Source organism: Dromiciops gliroides, chromosome 4, assembly GCF_019393635.1.
Source record: "Dromiciops gliroides isolate mDroGli1 chromosome 4, mDroGli1.pri, whole genome shotgun sequence".
Classification (NCBI taxonomy): Eukaryota; Metazoa; Chordata; class Mammalia; order Microbiotheria; family Microbiotheriidae; genus Dromiciops; species Dromiciops gliroides.
This window is the reverse complement of record NC_057864.1, coordinates 93,911,274-93,935,263: the sequence shown is the minus strand read 5'-3', so window position 1 is coordinate 93,935,263 and position 23,990 is coordinate 93,911,274. Positions and strand designations below refer to the sequence as shown.

Sequence of the window (23,990 nt, the reverse complement as noted above, 5' to 3'; positions counted from 1 at the left end):
CTTTGTCTACGTTTGCATTTATTTATATGTATCACTCCCAACTGAAAAAAACAACCCTAAATAGAGAGTGTTTTTTGTTTATAATTTTTGTATACTGAATGCCTGACATAGTGCCTGACACTTAATATCCTTTGTAATGATTGGAATGACGCCACCTGCTGGAGACTTACTGTAGGAAAGCTCCAACATGAGGAGAGGGCCTCTGAGGGCAGGACCATGCAGCTTTCTTTGGTGTCAGGAAGTGATCGTTGGCTTGTGGGAGGAGGAAGGGGGAGGCTGGCTCTCTGGCTCACTCTCTGGCTCGCTCTCTTTCCTGTGGACTCTGGCGGAGAGCGGAGCTGGGAATGCTCTCTCCCTTTAATAGATAGAGGAATCTAGGCCTTTCTCTCTCTTTACAAAATTCTTATTCTCCTTAATAAGTGCTTAAAAGTCTAACTCTTGCTAAAGCTTATAATTTATTGGTGACCACTCATTAGATATTTTAAACAGTATAGCTAGAATTTTAGCCCTTTACACCTTTACACCTTCTTTTTTTTTTTTTTAAAGTGAGGCAATTGGGGTTAAGTGACTTGCCCAGGGTCACACAGCTAGTAAGTTAAGTGTCTGAGGTCGGATTTGAACTCAGGTACTCCTGACTCCAGGGCCAGTGCTCTATCCACTGCGCCACCTAGCTGCCCCTTAACATAGCCTTCTAATAGACTTCACCAGTGCAGGAAGGATGTCTTATCTAATCTTTTGTATTTTCCTTAGCTCCTAGCAGAGGTACACAGTAGATATATAATAACTACTATTGAATTGAATACTAGTATTAGCCTATTCCTTCAACCAAGGTAAAAATTTAAATAAAAAAAGGATTTAAGAAATATTAAATTACCCTTCACCCCTGAAATAAATAGTGTGCAATAACTTAAATCCTTAGAACTGGCAGGGAAGGTTGTTAGATTCATTAAAAAGGATATAAAACCATGCTATTTAGAAAATTATAGTTCTTTTTCCATGTATCATTAAATAGTGGGATTCATTTTCTACAACTAAAATCTTTCAGAAAGAATTATTATTATTATTTCTTTAGTCATCATTCTTTCCTTGACCTCTGCACATCTTCCTTTAGATTTCATGATATATTTTATCCTATCTTCTTTCCTCTTCTACTTTTCTGTTGCTTCTTCTTCTCTATCCCCCAAATTTTCTTGTGAATGTTCCGAAGGTTTTGTTCTTGGCAATCTGATCTCGTCTTATGATCTTCCTCAGTGAATCCACCTACTTTCATGATTAACAGTCACTTCAAATTCAATTTGCTTAATGATATGTCATCTTATTGATATTTTGTTCTCTAAAAGGTGGAGAAAACAGTGAAAGAAGCTGTCGTTCTAGGCATGATTTAAAAAATAGTCTCTGACCTCAAGGAAATTACAGTTTAATTTTTAACTAAACAATATGTGCAAAGGTCTATTCAAATCTTAAAGAGCTTTATTGTGTTAGCTATTTTAGCCATGTTGATGCTTTGTTCATTTATTTCTTCTTTGTTCATATAATTAATTGAAATTATTTTTGTCCAGGTGATCTGTAATATATTTGTACTAAAATTACTTCTACTTTTGCTTCAGTTGATCTTTCTCCAAATGACCTCTTCCTTGATTTCACCTCTGGTGTTATATCTTTTTAATATACGGTAGTCCTTTGCTGCCTGATCTAGGGAAGCAAGAAAAGAGAGTAATAGGCTTTGGGAAGAAGATTATTAATTTGGTTTTAGAGTGTATTAATTGAGGTGGCCATGAGTTACTCAAATAGTAATGTTTAGTAACAGTTGGAGTTCAGAAAAGGAATGAGACTATAATTTAAGATTAAAACGCCGCCTGCAAGAAATGATAGCTGAAGATATGAAAATAGATGGATTATCTTAGTATGAGGCAAGGTCAGAATTTCAAGAATTAAACCTTGAGAATACATAAAACATTAAGTGGGAAAAGAAATGAAGGATCTAGGAGAAATAGACTAGGTTATAAATTTGTCTCTCCATTTACCTAATCCCATACCCTCTTTCATAAAGCTTTACATAACCTTAATAGCCTACAATGATGTCCATTTCATAGTCATATTTTGAACTTCTTTAGCATGTATTAATTGTATTATTCATTCAGCACTAAAGTGCTTATTTAATTTTGTTTTTTTTTTCATCTAGTAGATTATAAACTTTCTTGAGAGGTAGAGATACTAAATTGTAGTTCATTGTAGCTTCCTCAGTACTTACCCTAACATTATTTAAAGAGTAGATGTGAAGTCAATATTTATTGAATGAGGAAAATGTTTTCTAAGAAATTAAAACATTAGTTCTAGTCAATTCATATTTAGATTTGGTGCTGTTCCTCCTGAAATATCCGATTTCTTTAAATTAAAAAATTATAGAACAGAAATTTATAAATCTTACTTCACTTCCAACTCAACTATCTTAGACTTCTCATCTATTCCTTAAACAAGACACTCCACCCCTAGACTGTGGGAATTTTTTTGTGTGTGGGGGGGGAGTAATGAGGGTTAAGTGACTTGCCCGGGGTCACACAGCTAGTAAGTGTCAAGTGTCTGAGACCGGATTTGAACTCAGATCTTCCTGAATCCAGGACCAGTGCTTTATCCACTGTGCCACCTAGCTGCTCCCAACTCTGGGAATTTTTGCTGGCTCTACCTTATATGTGAAATGTTTTCCCTCCTCATATCCATCTTCTGGATTCCCTTGCTCCCTTCAAATCCAAGCTAAAATGCTAACTTCTACAAGAAGTCTTTCCCAATTCCCCTTAATTCTATTTTTCTTCTATTAATTATTTCAAATTTTCTTCTATATAGCTTGTTTGTACATAGTTGATTCCATATTGTGTCCCCCATTAGACCATGAACTCCTTCAGGGCAGGGACTATTTTTTAGTTTTCTTTGTGTCCCCATTGCTTAGCACAGTGCCTGGCACATGGCAAGTGCTTAATAAATTCTTATTGACTGACTGCCCAGTTATTTTCTCACTCTGGAGAAACCTCCAGTCTCTGGACCTCCTCTTCTATTTGGTAACTGTATACTTAGACAGTAATTTCAGGAGTGGCCCCAGCCATGTTTTACTTTACTCCCAAATTGACAATCCAGACTCTTCTTCCCTCTTACCAACTCTCTTGCCCAGTGTGGGGACCCTCCCTCTCCCTAAATCTTCACTTTTGCTTCTCTTTTTGAGTTGTGTTTAATTGAAGTTAGAAACTGTCTTGCTTATTTTTATTTTATTTTATTTTTATGCTCAGGGTTTAGCAAGTGCCTGGTACATAGCAACAAAGCAAGTTCTTGCTAAATATTCTTTCTTTATTTCTAAATAAGGAAGCAAACAAATAAACAAATGAATGAATGAATGAATAAATAAATAAAGTATAAATATCCAATTACAACGTAGCAAATTCTATGGAATTATGAAAATGCCAGAAAAAGGCTAATTTCATGTTCCTTTGAATGTTAGACTAGTTTAGTTTTATTTGTGTTATATTTATGATCCTTTATTAGAAAGTAAAATGAATTCTGGAAAAGATAAATTTGATGGAAAAGTAGATAATACTTACAGACACATCTAGGATACTTCAACTTTCCTTCTAAACATTGCACTTGAAATTGTGATCTTTGTAAGTCTTTACGATATCCAAACTTGCAAACAAATTTAATGGTACTTCCACTTTTAAAATACTGTTTTTCAGATCTTGTCCACACTTCTATATTGTTTTCCTCTAAGTCTTCTAAGGTTACTTTGCATGGTTCTGCAAACCAAAGGGGAAAGCTGGTAATTTATAACCTATGCAGCTAACATATTTTGCAGAAATTAATAAAGGAATAATGATGATCATTTTTGATAAATGGAATTAGGACACAAATGTTGTTTAGAGAGTTAGAGACTGGTTTCTGCTACTACTGAAATTGTCCTCAATTGCCTAGGGTCTCTTCTAGGGCCAGTAATTGATCATTATTCTGTCAAACTGTCTGCCTCCTTCAAGAAAGTTGGTTGCAACTTTTTTTTTCTATTTTTCTATTTTCAGCAATAAGACTTCAAACTCTCAGGCTTCTGGCTTCAATTTGCTTCACAGAGATATGGTATCAATCACTAAACTAATTCAGAAATAAAAAAAGAAGAGATTTGCCATCTCAGAGAGATGGATTCTGTCCAGCACCCAAGTTACCTTCATATGGAAAAGAATAGGGAAAGCATTTTCTCCCCAAGTTGAATTTAAGTATTTTACTTCAAATGAAGCTTTATAGTTCATGGCTGCAGAATGGAGTTAGGTACCACATGTGGGAAAAGGCATAAGTATGTACTTAGGCATCTGTGATGTGGCAAACACAAGAAGTCTGCTTGGAAGCTCTCTCTTCATAATAAATTATCTGCCAAGCACTTATTAAAAACAAATTAAATATCTTGCATTGTGGTAGCTCTGGGGATACAAAGCCAAAAGTGAAACATCACTAGTATTACTAAATCACTTAGAATAGCCAAGAACAATCACTAAACGTTGTTCATTCAATGCACCAAGCATTCCTAGACATGATGCAGGGGCAGACCAATTCCCATTTTGACTTGTCACTCTAGTGGGTAATTCCATTTTATAAAAGGTTTGACATTTGTTTTCCACTGATGATCCTGAAGAATATTCCTCTGCTAAGAATGAGGTGGCATCTCCATGGTAAATAAGTGGAGTTTTTTTTTTTTTTATATTTTACTACAATCGCAGTAGTTATTACGTTGGCTGCTGTGAAAAAAATAATGTTTTTGTTTTGAAAAAGACAGAAAGAATAACAATGAAACAGTGGAAGCATTTCAAGTAAAATCATCAATGTATTATGAGATTTGTATAAGTACAAAAAAAATTGAGAGAATAATGTATTGAGAAGTCTTGGAAGAAATCTCATTACCTTCAGGCAAATTATAACAGATTAGTTGTAAGGAGATGACTTTCAGAAGTTAGCATGAGACATAGTAGATTCCTCAACGGTTAAACAATAAACTGCTCACTATGCAGTAATTACTAAGATAAAGAAATAGAAAAATAATCAACAAATATATATTAATCTTTGGTGTTTGAGGCACTGTGTGGATACAAGGATAAAGTTAACAGTTAATGCACTCGGTAATTTACCTTATATTGAGGGAGACAATATGTGTTCATGTATGTTCTGTGTATATGTATGTACACACAATGTATATAATATATATGAAGCAACTTGGTGGGGAGGGAAACTACTGTAGCAGCTAGAGGATTAGGAAAGGCTTCCTCTAGATCAAGATGATTTCCATTTCTATGCCTTTAAAAGAAGTTTCCTATTGTCAGTAACATCTTACATCATTCAGAATTTTGTACTTCATTTCTTTGCTTCACTCTGAGATCTAAACCATCTTTAATATGGAACTAAAATAATCACAGAAGGCATTATTCAACTAAAATAAATACAATGATATGCCAAATATACAAATATATACAAATATGTCTCTAATGTTTAGGCCAGTGATGACTTGCCTTGGACTCAGAACACATGGAAGAGTCCTTTCATCCTCAGTGAGCCTATCTTTGTAGTCAGGTATTCTAGTTCAGAGTGCATTGAGTAAAATGTAAACTAATAGTGGGCAAAGATGCCTAGAATGAATCATCTTTCATCAAGGGAACAAAGTCTTCTACTATTTGAGTCTACCATGAAAGAAACTTTTGTGAATACAATTTCCATTTTCTTTATTAAAGTTTTTTTTTAAACAGTTATCTGTTGTTTTAGTAAAGCAGTTACATTATAGTTTTCATTTTTGAGACTAAATGACCAGGTCACCAAGCTAGACAATAATGAATCACTGAAAGGAAAATAACTTTGAAATACCTACTACAGCTGTTCTTTAATGATGCAATTTTCTGATACCACTGTCAGTAATATTTAACATTTCAAAAAACATCTCATGGAAATTAAGGAATAGATCTTTAAAAAATAAGTCCACTAAACGTCTATGTTGATGTTTTACAAAGCTTCAATTCAAAATTGTGTAATGATGGGCACAGAGTATGAAAGAGTGGTGACAGAGAAGGACCCTCTGTTGTTCTCTTCTTAATTTTAGTCATACTATTTTTTTCTTTCTTTCTTTTTGTTTGTTTGTTTTTGTTTTTTTTGCAGGGCAATTGGGGTTAAGTGACTTGCCCAGGGTCACACAGCGAGTAAGTATCAAATGTCTGAGGCTGGATTTGAACTCAGGTCCTCCTGAATCCAGGGCCGGTGCTCTATCTACTGTGCCACCTAGCTGCCCTCTTAGTCATACTATTTTTGAGTAAGCCTTCTTTTTTATGCAAAATGGGCAATTCCATCTAGCACTGATGTTTGGCCTTCTTTTACTCCAGATCTTGTGCAGGGTCACCCAAAAGCAAAATGGATCTTTGAGTAGTCTTATTCTTCCACGTGAAATACCTCACATTCAGAAGCTTACTTACCCCCATTTGAGATTCATTCCCCTTTGACAATTGTTTCTCCCTGCTTAGGCTTGTAACAAATATATTCTAAATTGTGATAAAGTTGCATATTTTTTTCCTATGGAAAAAGGTACCTTTTGTTGGGGTGGGGGATAGGCAACATTCAGGAAGGTAGATTTCCTGAAACTGTGGGCTTAATGGTGGAGACCCCAGGTTACCATGATGCTGCTTAGTAAGCTGTCTGTAGGAGAGGAAGTGTGTGTCTGTATCATTGTTAATGTAAATATTAGGTGCCAATCAACATGAGTGGGAGTTTCCTTACCTATAAGTTTCTTTTACCAATGAAATCACAAGTTCAGTCCCTACCCTATCATGTAAGAACCTTGTTTCATATTTTAATGAAATAATTCACCCAGAACTCTCTCTTTTCTTCTCACATCACTGAGATACCTTCTGCTACTATATCCTCCTCAGGTAGGTGGTGGAGTGAATAGAATGCTGGGCCTAGAGTTAGAAATACTTGAGTTCAAATTCAAATACTAACCAGTTATGTGACTCTAGTCAAATAATTTAATGTATTTGAGTTTCTTGATCTATAAAATTGGGATAAAAATAGCACCTACTTCCCTGGGTTGTTATGAGGAACAAATGAGATAACTGAAAAGTGCTTAGCATGGTGTCTGACACACAGTAAACACTATATCAATGTTAACTATTATTTACCCCTTTTTCACATGAAGAGATGCACCCTCTCCATACTAAGTCAAACATTTCTTCATGTATAAATGTTCCCATTCCATCCCATATTCATCAGATTTCCCTCTCCATCTTCCCCACCCTTTCACTAATCTTGAATCTACATATGTGCTGGACGTTTCCACACTGTCTACAATCATATTCATGTCTTTTTCCTCTTCAAAAAACCTCTCACTTGATTCATCCACTTCCAGTAGCTATTGTCCCATATTTCTTCTCATTTTTTTGGTTAAACTCTTTAGGAAAACTATTTATAATAGATGTGTCAACTTCCTTCCCCCTTACCATCTTCATAATTCTCTATTGTTTGCTTTCTCAGTTCATTATTTAGTTGAAACTGAACTCTCCCAAGTTACCAATAATATCTTAATTGCCAAATCTCATGGCCTTTTTTTTCAATCCTCATTCTTCTTAACCTCTCTGAAGCCTTTGATGCTATTGATCACCCTCTTCTCTCTAGGTTTATGTGACACTTCTTTATTGGGATTGTTTCCCCATGTTTGAATACTCCTACTCACATAATTCCTGACCTCGTTGTCTGGATCTATATCCATGTTATATCCCACAGGTCTCTGTCCTAGACCCTCTTCTCTTCTCCCTCTATACTATTTTACTTGATTATCATCAGTAATCATGGTTTCAATTATCATCTCAATGCATTGATAATTCTCAGATTTATTTATCCAGCCCTAACTTCTTGGCTGACTTCTAGACTCACATCTCCGCCTACCCATTAGGCATCTTGAATTGGATATCTTGTAGACATCTTCAACTTCAGTTTAATATTGCTTTCCCATAAGTCTGCAAAGGTTACTATTCATGCTTCTACAAACCAAAGGTAAAAGCTAGTAATTTTTAACACATGTACTGAACATTTTGAAAAACTTAATATATTTTAAAATAAATTAAAAACATAAAAAAGTAAATCAGGGACTATATCTCATGATTACTGATTCATCACTTATGTTCTCTTTACTTCAGATGTGGAAAATGCTCCAGTTCCAGCTAGAATAAAATTTAAATGTAATTGGAAAATATTTTTAAAAATAAAAGTAAAATAGAACAAAATAATTGTAATATATTGATTTCTAAGTTAATATGCACCAGCAGGGATCTTCATAACATTTAGTAGTCCCCATTTCTATGTGAGTTTGACACTACTGAGACTCCATGCACCAAAATTCTATTTCAAGCATACCTAGACATGTTGGAGGGGCTGACCAGTTCCCATCTTGACATGTCACTTGACTCGAGCCCTCCATTTCATAAAAGGATTGACATTTGTATTCCACTGTTGATCCTGAAGAATATTCCTCCATTAAGAAGTTGATGACATCTCCATGGGAAATAACTGGAGGTTTTCTACATTTTGCTGCTATCATTGCTAAAAAAGAAGGGTTTTCTTTGAAAAAGATAGAAGTATATTGGAAAGCAATGAAATGGTTGAAGCATTCCAAGAAAAAGCATCAATGCATTATGTGTTTTGTGAAAAAACATTTGAAGAATATGTATTGTCTTGGAAGATGACTTCCAAGATGAATTTCAGAAGGATTAACCCTAGGCACAGTAGATTTCTTAATGATCAAAGATTAAATTGCTTACCATGTAGCAATTACTAAGATAAAGAAGTGGATCACAAAAATATCAATAGCCTTTGGAGCCTGAAGCATTGTTTTCAGTGTAGAAGACAGAGTGAAAATAGTTCATGTCTTCAGAGAGCTTACATTTTTTTGAAGTAGACTGACTATATTTGTATACATATAAGTATATATTTTTGTTGTTCAGTCCTTTCAGTCATGTTCAACTCTTTGTCACCCTATTAAGAGTTTTTTTGGCAAAGATACTGAATTGGTTTGCCATTTCCTTTTCTAGTTCATTTTAGAAATGAGGAAACTGAGTTAAACAGAGTTAAAACACTTCCCTAGGGTCACATTGTAAGTGTCTGAGAATCGATTTGAACTCAAATCTTTTTGATTCTAGGCCTGGGACTCTATCCATTGTATGACTCAATTGCACAATATGTACATATGTATGTGTATACATATACACAAACACATACATACAATGTGTATATATACACATATATACACCCATACAAATATGTATATATACATAGTATACTGTGTGTATATTTACATATAATTCAAAATACAAATTATACCATCTTAATTATAAACAAATGACTTTTACTTAGATTAATCTGAGGTCCAACAGACTTCTCAATGATGAATATTCTGACATCTCTGCTGTGATAATATTACCATTTTCAACAGATAGTGGAGCTTTGAATTCTTTACCTGCTATAATAAAATGGTTCATTCAGGAAAATAAATTGTCAACATGCCTCCCCCCACTTTTTGTTGATGGGGCTCCCACCATCCCTTGAAATGATGTTGCCATAGATGTTAACGTGAATGGTTTATTATGCCACTGTAAATCTGGCTACATACTCAGAGGATTGCCTTTCCCAATCCCCCTCAAGTCTAGTGCTTTTCCTCTTTTGGTTATTTCCTATTTGTCCTGTTTATAGCTTATTTGTACACAATTGCTTGCATGGTGTTTCCCCGGCCTTGGATTGTAAGTTCCTTGAAGACAGAATGTCTTTTGTCATTCAAAGCCTTCCTACCTTTCCTGTCATCTTATACTTTAACTCCCCCATGTACTCTTTAATCCACTGTGCTTCTGCTGTTCCTCTCACAAGATACCCCATCTCCTGTCTCTGGGTATTTTCATTGGTTGTCTTCCATGAATGGAATCCTTTCCCTTTTCTTCTCTGCCTCCTGGCTTCTTTCAAGTCCCAGCTACAATCTCACTTTTTATAGTAAACCTTTCCCGATTTCCTTTAATGTTAATGTTTTCCCTCTATTATATACTATGCCACCAAAATTTGGTTTGCTGGAGAAGTTAATCAGTATAATGCATCAATTTCATGATGGTATGCTTGCCTGGGTTCTGGATAATGGATTATGCTCCTGCACTTTCCCAGTCACCAATGGAGTGAAACAAAGCTATGGGCTTGTTCCCATGCCTTTTGGCATGATATTTTCAGCAATGATGTCAGATTCCTTTGAGAAGGATGAACATAGAATCAAGGTCAGCTACTGCATTGACGGTAAATTATTTAACTTGAGAAGGCTACAAGCCAAGACTAAAGTGGAGAGAGTTGGTGCATGATTTTTTGTTTACAGATAATTTTCTACTCAATGTAGCCTCTGAAGGTGAAATGCAACAAAGTATGAATTGATTCTCTGCTGCTTGTGCTAATTTTGGCCTAACAATTAAGACCAAGAAAAGACAGATGCTCCACCAGCCAGTACCACACCATTCATATGTGGAACCATCAATTATAGCAAATAGAGAAGTTTTGTTCTTGTAGTTGTTTTTAGAAGTTTTGAATATTGTGCCTGACTTCACTTATCTTGACAGTAATCTTTCCAGGGATGTACACATTAATAATGAGGTTGATACTTTCATTGCCAGAGCTAGCTCAGTGTTTGGGAGGCCCCTGAAGGAAGGTGTGGGAGAGAAAAAAATATCAGACTAACTACCAAACTGAAGGCCTACAGAGCCATTGTGCTGACCCCATTGTTTTATGCCTGTGAAACTTGTATGATATATCATGTCCATGTAAGAAAATTGAATTGCTTCCATTTGAATTCTCTTCTGAAGATCACCTGGCAGGATAAGGTATCAGACACTAAGGTCCTTTCTTGAATTAAACTGTTAAGCATTCAGTCTCTACTGGAGAGAGTTCAACTCTGATGGGCTGGCCATGTTATTCAAATGTCAAACATATACTTGCCGAAAAGACTATTTTATGGAGCTCTGACGAGGCAAGTGCTCACATGGTGGTCAGAAGTAATACATTTACAAGGTCTCTCTGAAGACCACTGGACTTGATTGCATTACATGGGATTGTATTACTGGCACAGGTAAACATGGCATCAAGGAAGGTTTCTATAAGCAAAGCAGAATTGAAATAACTCAAAATAAAAGTGAGATGCACCAATTTGGAGAATCCACCCCAAAATTTCACAAGATTTATTTGTGTGAAACCTGTGGTAGATCATTCTAAACTTATATTGGTCTGATCACACACAGTTGGATGCACTGTAACTTGACTCTAATATAGGATTGTCATTTTGGTCCTTTTTGAGAATTAAGGAGAACAATCAACTATTCCATTTAATGACACCTTAGTTATGAAAAAATAAAATTTCTATACTCAATTAGGAAATAGCATGACAAGTATTCTGTAAAATCTTGACCTCAACTTAACTCCACAGAATTAAGAAAAGAGATTATAAGAAGAGGGTTTAATTTGATGTTCCTGGTGAATTTGTTAGGCTGCCTCTTTCAGGCACCCTATATTTAGGATCTTTTCCTAAAAATCCAATGATTGGGTGGAAATATTGATAGAAAAATGGATAATACTTACAGACACATCTAGGATACTCCAACTTTCCTTTTGAACATTGTATTTGAAATTTTGACATTTGTGAATCTTTCTGATAGCCATCCTTGCAAGCAAATTCAATAGTACTTCCAGTTTTGATATACTGCTTTTCAGATTTTGTCCACCTCAGTTTTATATTGTTTTCCTCTAAGTCTGCCAAGGTTACTATGCATGGTTCTGCAAAACAAAAGGGAAAGCTAGAAATTTGTAACATATAAATTCAATATTTTGAAAAATAAAACACATTTAAAATATATTCAATAATTAAAATAATAAATCAGGGAATGCTTATGGCAAATACTCCAGTGCCAGCCAGAATCAAATGTAAATGTAATTTGGAAATATTTAAAAAATAAAAGCAAAATAGAACAAAATAAAGGTAATATATTGTATTCTAAGTTAATATGAACCAGAAAGGATCCTTATAACATTTAGTGGTCCCTATTTCTATGTGAGTTTGACACTACTGAGACTCCATGCACCAAAATTCTCCAAGCATACCTAGACATGTTGGAGGGGCTGACCAGTTCCCATCTTGACATGTCACTTGACTCGAGCCCTCCATTTCATAAAAGGATTGACATTTGTATTCCACTGTTGATCCTGAAGAATATTCCTCCATTAAGAAGTTGATGACATCTCCATGGGAAATAACTGGAGGTTTTCTACATTTTGCTGCTATAGTTGCTAAAAAAGAAGGGTTTTTTTTTTTAAAGATAGAAATATATTGGAAAGCAATGAAATGGTTGAAGCATTCGAAGAAAAAGCATCAATGCAGTATGTGTTTTGTGAATGTACAAAAACCTTCAAAGGATATGCATTTTCTTGGAAGAGATTAATTGTAAACAGATGACTTTCAGAAGGATTAACCCTAGGCACAGTAGATTTCTTAATGATCAAAGATTAAATTGCTTACTATATAGCAATTACTAAAATAAAGAATCAACAAACATATTAATAGCCTTTGTAGCCTGAAGCATTGTTTTCAGTGTAGAAGACAGAGTGAAAATAGTTCATGCCTTCAGAGAGCTTACATTCTATTGAAGTAGACTATGTGTGTGCATATAAGTATATATTTTTGTTGTTTAGTCCTTTCAGTCATGTCACCCTATTAAGGGTTTTCTTGGCAAGGATTCTGAAGTGGTTTGCCATTTCCTTTTCTAGCTCATTTTAGAAATAAGGAAACTTAATTATACAGGGTTAAGGGAATTCCCTAGGGTCACATCATAAGTGTCTGAGACCAAAATTGAACTCAGGTCTTTCTGATTCCAGGTCTGGGACTCTATCCATTGTATGTCCCAACTGCCCGATATGTAAATACGTATGTATGTATGTCTATACATATTCACGCATGCATACATAAAATGTATATACACACATATATCTATACATGTGTATATATGTATTTGTGTACATATGCAGATATATAATTCAACATACAAATTATACTAGCTTAATTATAAACAAATGACTTTCACTTAAATTAACCTGAGACCCAACATATTTCTCAATGGTCAAAGTTTAAACTGTTTTTCACTTAGAAATTACTAGGGGACTAATTTTTAGTCAGGCAGGTAGGTAGTGCAGTGGATAGAGTGCCAGGCTTGAAGTCATGAACACTCATCTTCTTGTGTTGAAATCTGGTAGCAAATACTAGCTCTGTGACCTTGGGCAAGTCACTTAACCTTGTTTTCCTCAGTTTCCTCCTCCCTAGAATCACCTAGAGAAAGAAATGACAAACTTCAACAATATCTTTGCCAAGAAAACCCCAAATAGGGTCACAAAGAGTTGGATAAAACTGTAAATGAATAAACAACAACAATTTTTAATCAATCACCAAGCACTTTAAATTTACCTACTGCTGGATCCCAGGTAAAATTCTAAATACTAAGGAAACAAAAACTAGGGTGACCCTGGTCCTGCCCTCAAGGAGATTAGGTTCTATTTAGGGAGAAAATATGTACATATAGAAGTATTTATAAGATATATACATGGGGTAATTTTGGGGTAGCTGGTACTAGCAACAGGGGCAATAGGAATGACTTCTTATAGACAATAGCAATTTCTATTTTTTTGTTTTAAAAACAATTCTGATATTGCCAGTGATACCTTACACCATTAAGAATCTATTCTTGGGGCAGCTATGTAGCACAGTGGATAGAGCACTGACCCTGGATTCAGGAGGACCTAAGTTCCAATTCAGCCTCAGACACTTAACACTTACTAGCTGTGTGACCCTGGGCAAGTCTCTTAACCCAAATTGCCTCACCAAAAAAATAAAAATAAAAAAAGAATTTATTCTTAAGCCATTTAAGTTTAATTTTGAGATCTCAAACCATCTTTCTATAATACTAAAATATTTAAAGGAGGATTTATTTGATCAGTAAAGACAATAGATACACCATCCTGTTTGTATTCAGTAATATGTTGACAAATATTTCTTCTTTGTTTTGGTTGTTAATGAATTATTTTGGACACAGCATATGGAAAGTTATTTTCATCCCCCATGAGCTTATTTTTATAAACATGCACTCTCATCTGGAGGGGCAGCTAGGTGGCACAGTGGAAAGATCGTCAGCCTTGAGTTAGGCAGACTGATCTTAAGTTCAAATATGACCTCAGATACATATTAGTGTGTGACCCTGTGCAAATCACTTAACCATGTTTGCCTCACTTCCTCAGCTATAAAATGAGCTGGTGACATAAGTAGCAAACCATCCCATTATCTTTGCCAAGAAAACTCCAGATGGGGTCATGAAGAGTCAGAAATAACTGAGCAATAACAACAAATTCTCATCAGTGGTATTTTTTTTTTTTTGGTGAGGCAATTGGGGTTAAGTGACTTGCCCAGGGTCACACAGCTAGTAAGTGTTAAGTGTCTGAGGCCGGATTTGAACTCAGGTCCTCCTGAATCCAGGGCCAGTGCTCTATCCACTGTGCCACCTAGCTGCCCCATCAGTGATATTTTAAATAAAATGCAAGCAAACTATGGATTGAAGGCCCTACTTTGAAGCATCAAAAAGGAAAGGATTAATTTATTAAGTATATTATCTATCTATATAAGTATATTAATCTATTCAAGTATCTTGAATCTATCACCCACAAAAGCTTTGTGAAACCTATTTCCATATTCTTTGATAAAGTTCATAAAAAGCATCCGTTGTTTTAATAAAACAATTACTTCACATAATAATAATGATAACAATAATAATAATAATCCAGGCCATCAAGCCAGAAAATAATGAAACACTGAAGGAATACTACTTAGAAATATACCTTATAACACTTCTCAGCAAGAATTTCTTCTTGATTCTTTTTGTTCTTTGGTTGTTCAGTCATGTTACTGAACTCTTTGTGACCACATGGACTTCTTCCATGAGATTTTTCTTTGCAAAAATAATGAAATGATTTGCCACTTCCTTCTACAGTTTGTCCCCAATTTACTGAGGAGGAACCAAGGCAAATAGGAGTTAAGTGCCTCACCCAAGGTCACACAGCTAGTAAGTGTCTGAGTCCAGGTGTGGAACTCAGAGCTTCTTGATTCCATGTCTAGTGCTCTAGCTCTTGCACAACCTAGCTGCTTAACTTTTAGTTACTGAAAAAGAATTAGGCCCTTTTCTGAGCTATAAAATTTTAACAGTTTTATCCTTTAATTTTTCTGGAGAGGCAATCTATTTAAATTGGTATATCATTAAAGACTAGCTGAATAGCCCCTGATAATAATAATACAAATATTAAACAAATTAGTGGTTATTTTGTAGAGAGTTATGAAGCCTTGATAATCATTTTAAAATATGGACATGCTAGTGTTTTATAGAGCTATAGCTAAGAATTCTTGCATTTTGGACAACTCATATAAAAAAAGTATGTGTGTGTGTGTGTGTGTGTGTGTGTGTGTGTGTGTGTGTGTGTGTGTGTGTGTAGGGATAGAAAGGGAGGCTGAATAGAAGGAAATAGCAATTCCCAAATCCTGTTCCTATGTATGGAGACAGACCCCAGAATATTCTATAATTTCTGGTAAGAGAGGAAGAATCATATCTCAAAGCTTCCTGTTTTAAGTAATGTCTCTTTCTAAAAAGTCACTAAGCAAAGTTGTTTTTCAGTACATATCATCCAAGAAGTCTGAATACTGGAGAAGAAGAACTGTATTGGGAATCCTTACAGAATTTACCTGGATGTATTTGAAGGAGAGCTTGAAGTCAGTCATCCCAACTCTCAGTATTTCAAGATAGAATGTTAGATGAAAGAGACCTTTGGAGTATTTAAAGCACTTTTTCTTCTTTTTTCTTTTATTTTATATTTTTCATTTTGCCATAGGACTTAGAGAGAAGAAACTTCATTGGACTCTTGAAGAAATTGTGACTGAATTAAGATGGGGTCAACAGGATCCTAAATAATAAGGCCTAACATTTATATAGAGAGTGCATTAAGATTTGCAAGGAATTTGCAAATATTATCTCTTCTGATCCTCACAACAATGCTGTAAGATAGGTGGTATGATTATCCCCATTTTGTAGATTATGAAACAGGTAGATAGAGGTTAAATGACAGCTAATAAGTATCTGAGGTCAATTTTGACTTCCTGTTTTTATGACTCCAGGTTATAGAATCCTGGGGTCCAGATCCAATTCTCTATTTTACCACCTTATTGCCTCTAATTTCAGAGTCAAAGACTAGGAAAGCAAGCAGGACCTTAGAGAATAGTGTGTCCAAGTCTCACACATTAAAGAAGAGAAAATGGATGCCTGGAATTAGCAAATTAGCCCAAACTAGAATTCTGGTCTGACTTCCAATCCAGTGCTCTTGAAGCCACTTTGCTCAGTTTGGCTTTTTGAGATGTAAATGAGGTTTACTTGAGAAAGGGTTCTTTTACAGTACCACGTCAACATTTCATGATTCATTGTTGGGGAGTTTTGTGTGAATGGGATGGGATGGGACTTATGGATTCTTTTTAGATACACTGTAAGCCCATGATCACCTAATTAAGGTAAAGTAGCTCAGCAGTTAATGGGAAGATCATGGGGAAGTCGGAGAAGCATGGTACTGAGCATAGACAGGCCACCATAGAGTAGATTTGGGGGATGACTGAATTAAAAGTTCATATACATTTTCTGTTAATCTGTTCATGTCTTGGTCCTTTCACTTAAAAGGTAATTCTATTTATATATACTATGGGAGGTTGGCATGTATTTTCCATATTCTGTCATCAGATTCTACTTTGCCACGCTAAAGATCTTATTATTGCCTTCAACCTTTCCTTCCCTGGTTCAAAGCTCCAGTCCTCCTGTTTGGGATTCAATTCTGGTGCTCTACCAAAACTCGCATAACCTCAGGATACATAAAGGTACCTTTTCTCACAGAGAAATAGGTGACTATGTGAGACAAATTTTCTCATGTATAGGAGGGTAACTTAGAACATAACTCTACATGTTGGGGGGTTCTGTCCACATTCCATCCCGGCATGTAATTGTGTTAGATCCCTGCAGGCTGTGATGGTCTGGGCATGTGTATTCCACCAGAGACCCTGGTAAATAGTTTGACATCTGTGGTGTGATATTATCACCATTTTCAACAGATGATGGGGCTACATTGTCTACTTGCCAGTAAATGGTATATACAGGGAAATAATGGTGAATATTTTACCAACCAGTTAGTTATATGTAGCAACCATCTTCCCTTCACAAGATAATGACTTTGGTGACAATATCCCTTGAGTTATGATGATATACCCTTACTCACTCCCTCTCCAAAACCATTTTAATTATGTAGTTTTAAAAATTAAAGTCATAATGGTGATGTTAGTAAAATCAACCAGCATTTGAACTTTTAACTCTGCTGCCTTACCCTGCTGGGACTCCTTCATTTCAATGCCAAAATGAGGCACTCAAGGGGGGCATCAATTGAGGGAGAGTGCAGAATCCCAAATTTTGAAACAAAACAAAAGCCTTGTGATTGTGAAAACGAAAAGGGCCCTTGGGTCTTCACATAAATAAAGACAAATGGCAAAGTAAAAATTAGGGTAGAGGAGGTAGAGAGAAAGATTGGATGAAGGGATTAGGCCCATGCAGGGTGAATTTTCTTGAACAACTTCATCTGCTCCTGCTCAGCATGTCCATCTGGTTCCTAGGTTGTTGCAATCCCTACTATGGCTTGTGCCCTTTGTGACAGTTCATGAATTTTCTACAATCTATACATTCCTTCTCTTTCTAGCCCTTTTCTGTTTGACTTTAAACAACCAAATTTCAGAGACCAGATGTCTGTCACATTGTGTAGTGGTCCAACCACCCAATTTTCGGTCAGGGGAGATGGATTCCCTCCCAGGCTACATTGCATTAGTTTTTGAGTATGGGCAATACATGCCTCTCTTCCCGCAGTGGTCTCTGTGCTTCAGTTACATCATCTCTAAAACAGGAATAATGCTATTTGCCCTTTCCCCATGAAATCGATGACATGAGGAAAATACTTTGATATCATCACCTATGAGTGAACATAATTATCTATATTTTTTATGTAGATTTTTGTTAGTGACTTCATGGGGTAGGGGAAATCCCCTTAGCAATGCAGATAACCAAATAATTTGCAACATATATTTTTAGCGAGTTTTTCCGAGGCAGTGAGGGTTTGCAAGATTTGCCCAGGGTCACATGGCTAGTATGTGGCAGAAACATGATCATAGAGAGAGATCCTGGTCTTTTTTTGTCTAGCAAAGGGTGGGTTAGGGCATACCTCTACACGTTGGGGGTTCTGTCCACTTTCCACCCTGGCATGTAATTGTGTTAGATCCCTCTAGGCTGTGATGGTCTTGACATCTGTATTCCACTACTGATCCTCTTGAATAGAGTGATCTCTCTGGTGTGATAATGTCACCATTTTCAACAGATGGTGGGGCTTGACATGATCTATCTGCCAATAAATGGTACATGCAGGGAAATAACGGTGAATATGTTGTCAGCCAGGTATGTATATGTAGCTCCCATCATCCCTTCACATGATAGTGTCTTTGCTGACAATATCCCCTGACTTCTGACCATATGCCATATACCCTTACTCTATCTCCAAAAACCATTCTAATTATGAGTTTTAAAAACTAAAGTCATAATGGTGATGTTTTGTTAGCTTTTGAAATTCAGCTGGCCCACCCTGCCAATAACCATGGTCACCTTTATACTAGAATGGGCCATCAGAATAGGACATTGTTTTAAAATTTTATTTAGACTTTTATTTTCCCAAATTACATGTAAAAACAAACTTTAACATTGATTATTTTTTATTCTTTTTGGGGGGGATTTTTTTTTTTTTTGGTGAGGCAATTGAGGTTAAGTGACTTGCCCAGGGTCATGCAGCTAGTAAGTGTTAAGTGTCTGAAGCCGGATTTGAACTCAGGTCCTCCTGACTCCAGGGCCGGTGCTCTATCCACTGTGCCACCTAGCTGCCCCTTAACAATGATTTTAAACTTTGTGGTCCACATTTTTTCCTCCCTCCCTCCCCAACCCCCTTTAGAAATTCAAGCAATTCAATATGAGTTATGCATGTGTACTCATGCTAGAGTAGGACATTGTTAAACAAAGACTCATTCCCCATCAAAATAAAATAAAAGAAATACTTACAAAATCCAAAGGGAAAGGATAAGCGTTTCTTTGCTATCTCTGTAAATAAGGAAAAGTGGAAAGATGGAAGGAACTGGGTTTGAATCCAGCCCTGCCCTGTGGTACTGGCGTATATTCTGACATCTTTTGTGTTATGATGTCACTATTATCAAGAAATGGGTAATGAGGGCCAGTAATTTTTCTCTGCCCATTTATTAGTGCATTCCAGAAACTGAATAGACAATAACTTGTCACCTTAAGGACAATCTCTGTTATCTCTTTAAATGATGGTGTCATTGATGACTATGCTTCTTTTGTCTTGATAATGTCCTGTTTGTTGCTTATCCTTAAAACTAAAAACCTATTAGTGAAATCAACCAGCATTTGAACTTTGAACTCTGCTGTCCTGCCCTGCTGGGACTCATTCATTTCCATGCCAGAATGAGGCATTCAGTGAGGGCATCAGAGGAGGCAGAGAGCAGAATCCCAAATTTTAAAACAAAAACAAAAGCCTTATGACTGTGAAAACTGAAAGGGCCCTTTGGTCTTCCCATAAATAAAGACAAATGGCAAGTAAAAATTAGGGTAGAGGAGGTAGAGAGAAAGAACGGATGAAGGGATTAGGCCTATGCAGTGTGAACTTTCTTGACAACTTCATCTGCTCCTGCTCAGCATGTCCATCTGGTTCCTTGGTTCTTGCAATCCCAACTATGGCTTGTGCCCTTTGCAACCCATCCCCAAGCCCTTGTAGGGCAGCCTAAATCCAAGCCATCATTCTGTTCTGTGCTTCCTTTCCATACCATGATCTTCTTTCATGCTTATCTTTGAAGCAGTATATTTTTGGCTACCATCAGATGGTGTCTCTACTGTTTCCAGTGAAAGACAATACAAAAGGACAAGAAGAAAGCAATGAGTGTGCTCATTAAAATTTGGACAGGGCTCAGTTATAGAGGAGATTTTTGCATCAACAGGGGCTTTCAAGGAAATGCTAGACCCCCCTCAATCCATCATAGCTAGCAGCTAAAGCTGAATGCTGACATCTCTGGGGGCATCAGGTGGAAAGCATACCCATATAGTGGAAGACTCTTGTGGTCAGCTCATGGAAAGTAAGTTAGTGAACTTGTAGGGTAGACCACTTTACACCAAGGTCTGATGTATTGTGGAAGCACACTCACCATGGCCTGATGGGAAAATCATGGATTACAGTTCACAAATTTTCCACAACTATGCATTCCTTTTCTTTCTGGCCCCTTTCCATTTGACTTTAAACAGCCAAATTTCAGAGAGCAGTTGTCTGTCACATTGTGTAGTGGGCCAACCACTCAATTTTCAGTCAGGGGAGATGGATTCCCTCCCAGGCTACATTGCATTAGTTTTTGAGCATGGGCAATTCATGGCTTTCTTCTTCCCATAGTGGTCTCTGTGCTTCAGTTACATCATCTCTAAAACAGGAATAATGCTGTTTGCCCTTTCCTCATGAAATGGATGAGATGAGGAAAATACTTTGACATCATCACCTATGAGTGAACGTAATTATCCATACTCTTTGATGTAGATTTTTGTCAATGACTTCATGGGGTAGAGGAAATCCTCTTAGCAATGCAGATAACCAAATAATTTGCAACGTATAATTTTTAGTGAGTTTTTCTGAGTGGGCAGTGAAGGTTTACAAAATTTGCCTAGAGTCGCATGGCTAGTATGTGGCAGAAACATGATCACAGAGAGAGATACTGGTATTTTTTGTCCAGCAAAGGGTGGATTAGGGCATACCTCTACATGTTGGAGGTTCTGTCCACTTTCCATCCTGGCATGTAATTGTGTTAGATCCCTCTAGGCTGTGATGGTCTTGACATCTGTATTCCACTACTGATCCTCTTAAATAGAGTGACCTCTCTGGTGTGATAATGTCACCATTTTCAACAGATGGTGGAGCTTGACATGATCTATCTGCCAATAAATGGTACATGCAGGGAAATAATGGTGAATATGTTCCCAAACAGTTATTTATATGTAGCTCCCATCACCCTTTCACATGATAGTATCTTTGCTGAGAATATCCCCTGAGTTCTGACTATATACTCTTACTCACTTTCTCTTCAAAACCATTCTAATTATGAAGTTTTAAAAACTAAAGTCATAATGGTGCTGTTTGGTAGCCTTGTATTCAACTGGCCTACCCTGCCAATAATCATGGTCACCTTTATACTAGAATGGGCCATCAGAATAGGACATTGTTTTAAAATTTTATTTATACTTTTATTTTCCCAAATTATATGTAAAAACAAACTTTAACATCGATTTTTAAAACTTTGTGCTCCACTTTTTTTCCTCCCTCCCCAATCCCCTTTAGGTATTCAAGCAATTCATTATAAGTTATACATCTGTAGTCATGCTAGAGTTGGACATTGTTAAACAAAGACTCATTCCCCATTAAAATAAAATAAAAGAAATACTTACAAAATCCAAAGGGAAAGGATGAACGTTTCTTTGCTATCTCTGTAAATAAAGAAAAGTGGAAAGATGGAAGGAACTGGGTTTGAATCCAGCCCTGCCTTGTGGTCCTGGTGTATATTCTGATATCTTTTGTGTTATGATATCACTATTATCAAGAAATGGGTAATAAGGGCCAGTAATCTTTCTCTGCCTGTTTAAAGTGCATTCCAGAAAATGAATGGACAATATCTTGCCACTTATAAGGACCAAACTCTGTTATCTCTTTAAATGATGGTGTCATTGATGACAATCCTTCTTTTGTACTCATAATGTCCTGTTTGTTGCTTATCTTTAAAACTAAAAATCCTATGAGTGAAATCAACCAGCATTTGAACTTTGAACTCTGCTGCCCTGCCCTGCTGGGACTCATTCATTTCCATGCCAGAATGAGGCATTCAACGAGGGCATCAGAGGAGGCAGAGAGCAGAATCCCAAATTTTAAAACAAAGCAAGAGCCTTATCAATGTGAAAACTGAAAGAGCTTGCAGCAACCCCTGATTATGGTATGGATATATGGTTTCTTCCTCTGTATTCCTGGGAAAGTGAATTACTAGTGACAAACTAGACACAAAGTAGTCAATATTCTTACTTAAGAAAAAATTTAAGATTAACAAACCCCTACATAAAATATAAAGTCTTTGTTTCCCAGATACTTAGTTGCTGATGTTCCAATTTCCCTTCATCCAAAGTTTATACATTCAACTCTGATATTCATTTTTCTCTCCAATGAAAGTGCTGACAAAATCAATAATAGAGCAACTTTTGCAAAGCATAACTAAAAAAAGACCTAGAAGGAACATATTTTTTCCAATGTGGAGAACAATTTAATTATCATTACTCTGATCCCTTTCTGAATCTTCTAATCAACTTAAAAACATTTTGAGCTGAACATCCTTCAACCCCTTTCTCTTTCAGTGAAAAAAAAGGGCTTGTAAGAAATCAAAATAGGCATTTGTTTTGAAAGACATAAATAGCTACTTACTTAATGCCTGTATGACCTTGAGAAAATCACTTAACCTCTCTGAGGTTCAGTTTGGTTACTGGTAATATAAAAAAAAGGTATTAGATGATTGTTTAGGTCCCTCTTGGCTCTAAATGTATGACCTTCTTGTTATTAATTTATAATTTCATCTATATCCTTTCTTGTGTACTAATTTTGCTGTCACACTCTTTTTCTGGGCATATATCTTAATTGATGTTATTTATCAAATCTGAAGCTATTGTTGCACACAGTTTTTCATTTAAGAGGAAATAATGATTAATGAATTCCAGAAACAATAATACAGGCATTATCATATGATAACATGAATACTGCAAGCTCATGAGCAACTAAATATTATTTTGGGACTCCTAGAAATCACCAAACCAGCATTTGGGGAGTACTGTATGAAATATTCCAATGGTTATAAAATGTCATTATGAAGTAAGTTCAAAACACTTAGCAATCTAATTGGATTATTCCAATGGTGGTGGTTGCCTATTGGCAGACACTGCTAATTAATATTTCATCTTAAATACATTAGGGATCAGTCTCCCGGATGTGACTTCACAGGCTTCTCAAATAAGTTTTAGACCTAGATTGGACCTGTCATCACACATGTGTCTAAAGAAAAAAAGTAGGTCAGCATTGAGGAAAAACGTATAAAAAATTAAAAAGACAAATGGAAGCCACCATGGTATTTGAGAATAAAGTTGATGGCTTTGTGAAATATTTTGATCTTATTCATCCACTTACCTTCTCCCCAAGAATAGGAAACCAAAAGGACTAGAACAATGCTAAAATTCAATATCATCTTCATGCTGGTCTTTCCTCAGGTGTGTTTGATGGGGACATATATAATTCTGATGGGATTTGTTAAAATAAGCCTGATTTTGTATTACGCCTAGTGTGATAGATCATACTTTAACTTTGCCTGAAAAACCACTTCCCAAGGTTCAACAACATGATGTTTGCTCTTCTCAAATAATTGCTAAATAAATATTTTGCCACTCCCTCCACCACCACCACCCCATCCACAATGTGGAATTTCCCTCCTTAAATCAGGGTCACATATTATTGACAAGCCTGTGGTCTAGGAAGCAAAACAAATGAAAATGTAACCACTTCCTCATGACACTGAGGGCCTTGGTGAAATAGATGATTGTATCCCTATTTTATCCCAATCAATTAAGCAGCTTGTTATTTCATAGAGGGAGTGATCATTTATATTATACCTATTTATCAATATATATTTAGTAAATCAC

General features: G+C 36.1%; 1 protein-coding gene across 6 annotated transcripts; it reads right to left on the bottom strand.

The window, feature by feature from the left end:
• Nucleotides 1-1,448: 1,448 nt before the first annotated feature.
• Nucleotides 1,449-23,648, bottom strand: LOC122726276 (coagulation factor XIII B chain-like). Of its 6 annotated transcripts, XM_043963899.1 has the most exons (10): nucleotides 23,482-23,648; nucleotides 21,711-21,749; nucleotides 21,024-21,200; nucleotides 19,275-19,313; nucleotides 18,394-18,570; nucleotides 12,169-12,354; nucleotides 11,650-11,844; nucleotides 8,410-8,595; nucleotides 3,588-3,779; nucleotides 1,449-1,692 (listed from the first exon to the last, which is right to left on the bottom strand). In XM_043963899.1, exons 1-10 carry the CDS (start codon nucleotides 23,543-23,545, stop codon nucleotides 1,604-1,606), a joined length of 1,344 nt encoding a protein of 447 aa, XP_043819834.1. In that variant the 5' UTR covers nucleotides 23,546-23,648; the 3' UTR covers nucleotides 1,449-1,603. The 6 variants fall into 6 exon arrangements, with proteins under 6 accessions (XP_043819834.1, XP_043819835.1, XP_043819836.1 ...); XM_043963900.1 differs by lacking the exon at nucleotides 19,275-19,313; XM_043963901.1 differs by lacking the exon at nucleotides 21,711-21,749.
• Nucleotides 23,649-23,990: the final 342 nt, after the last annotated feature.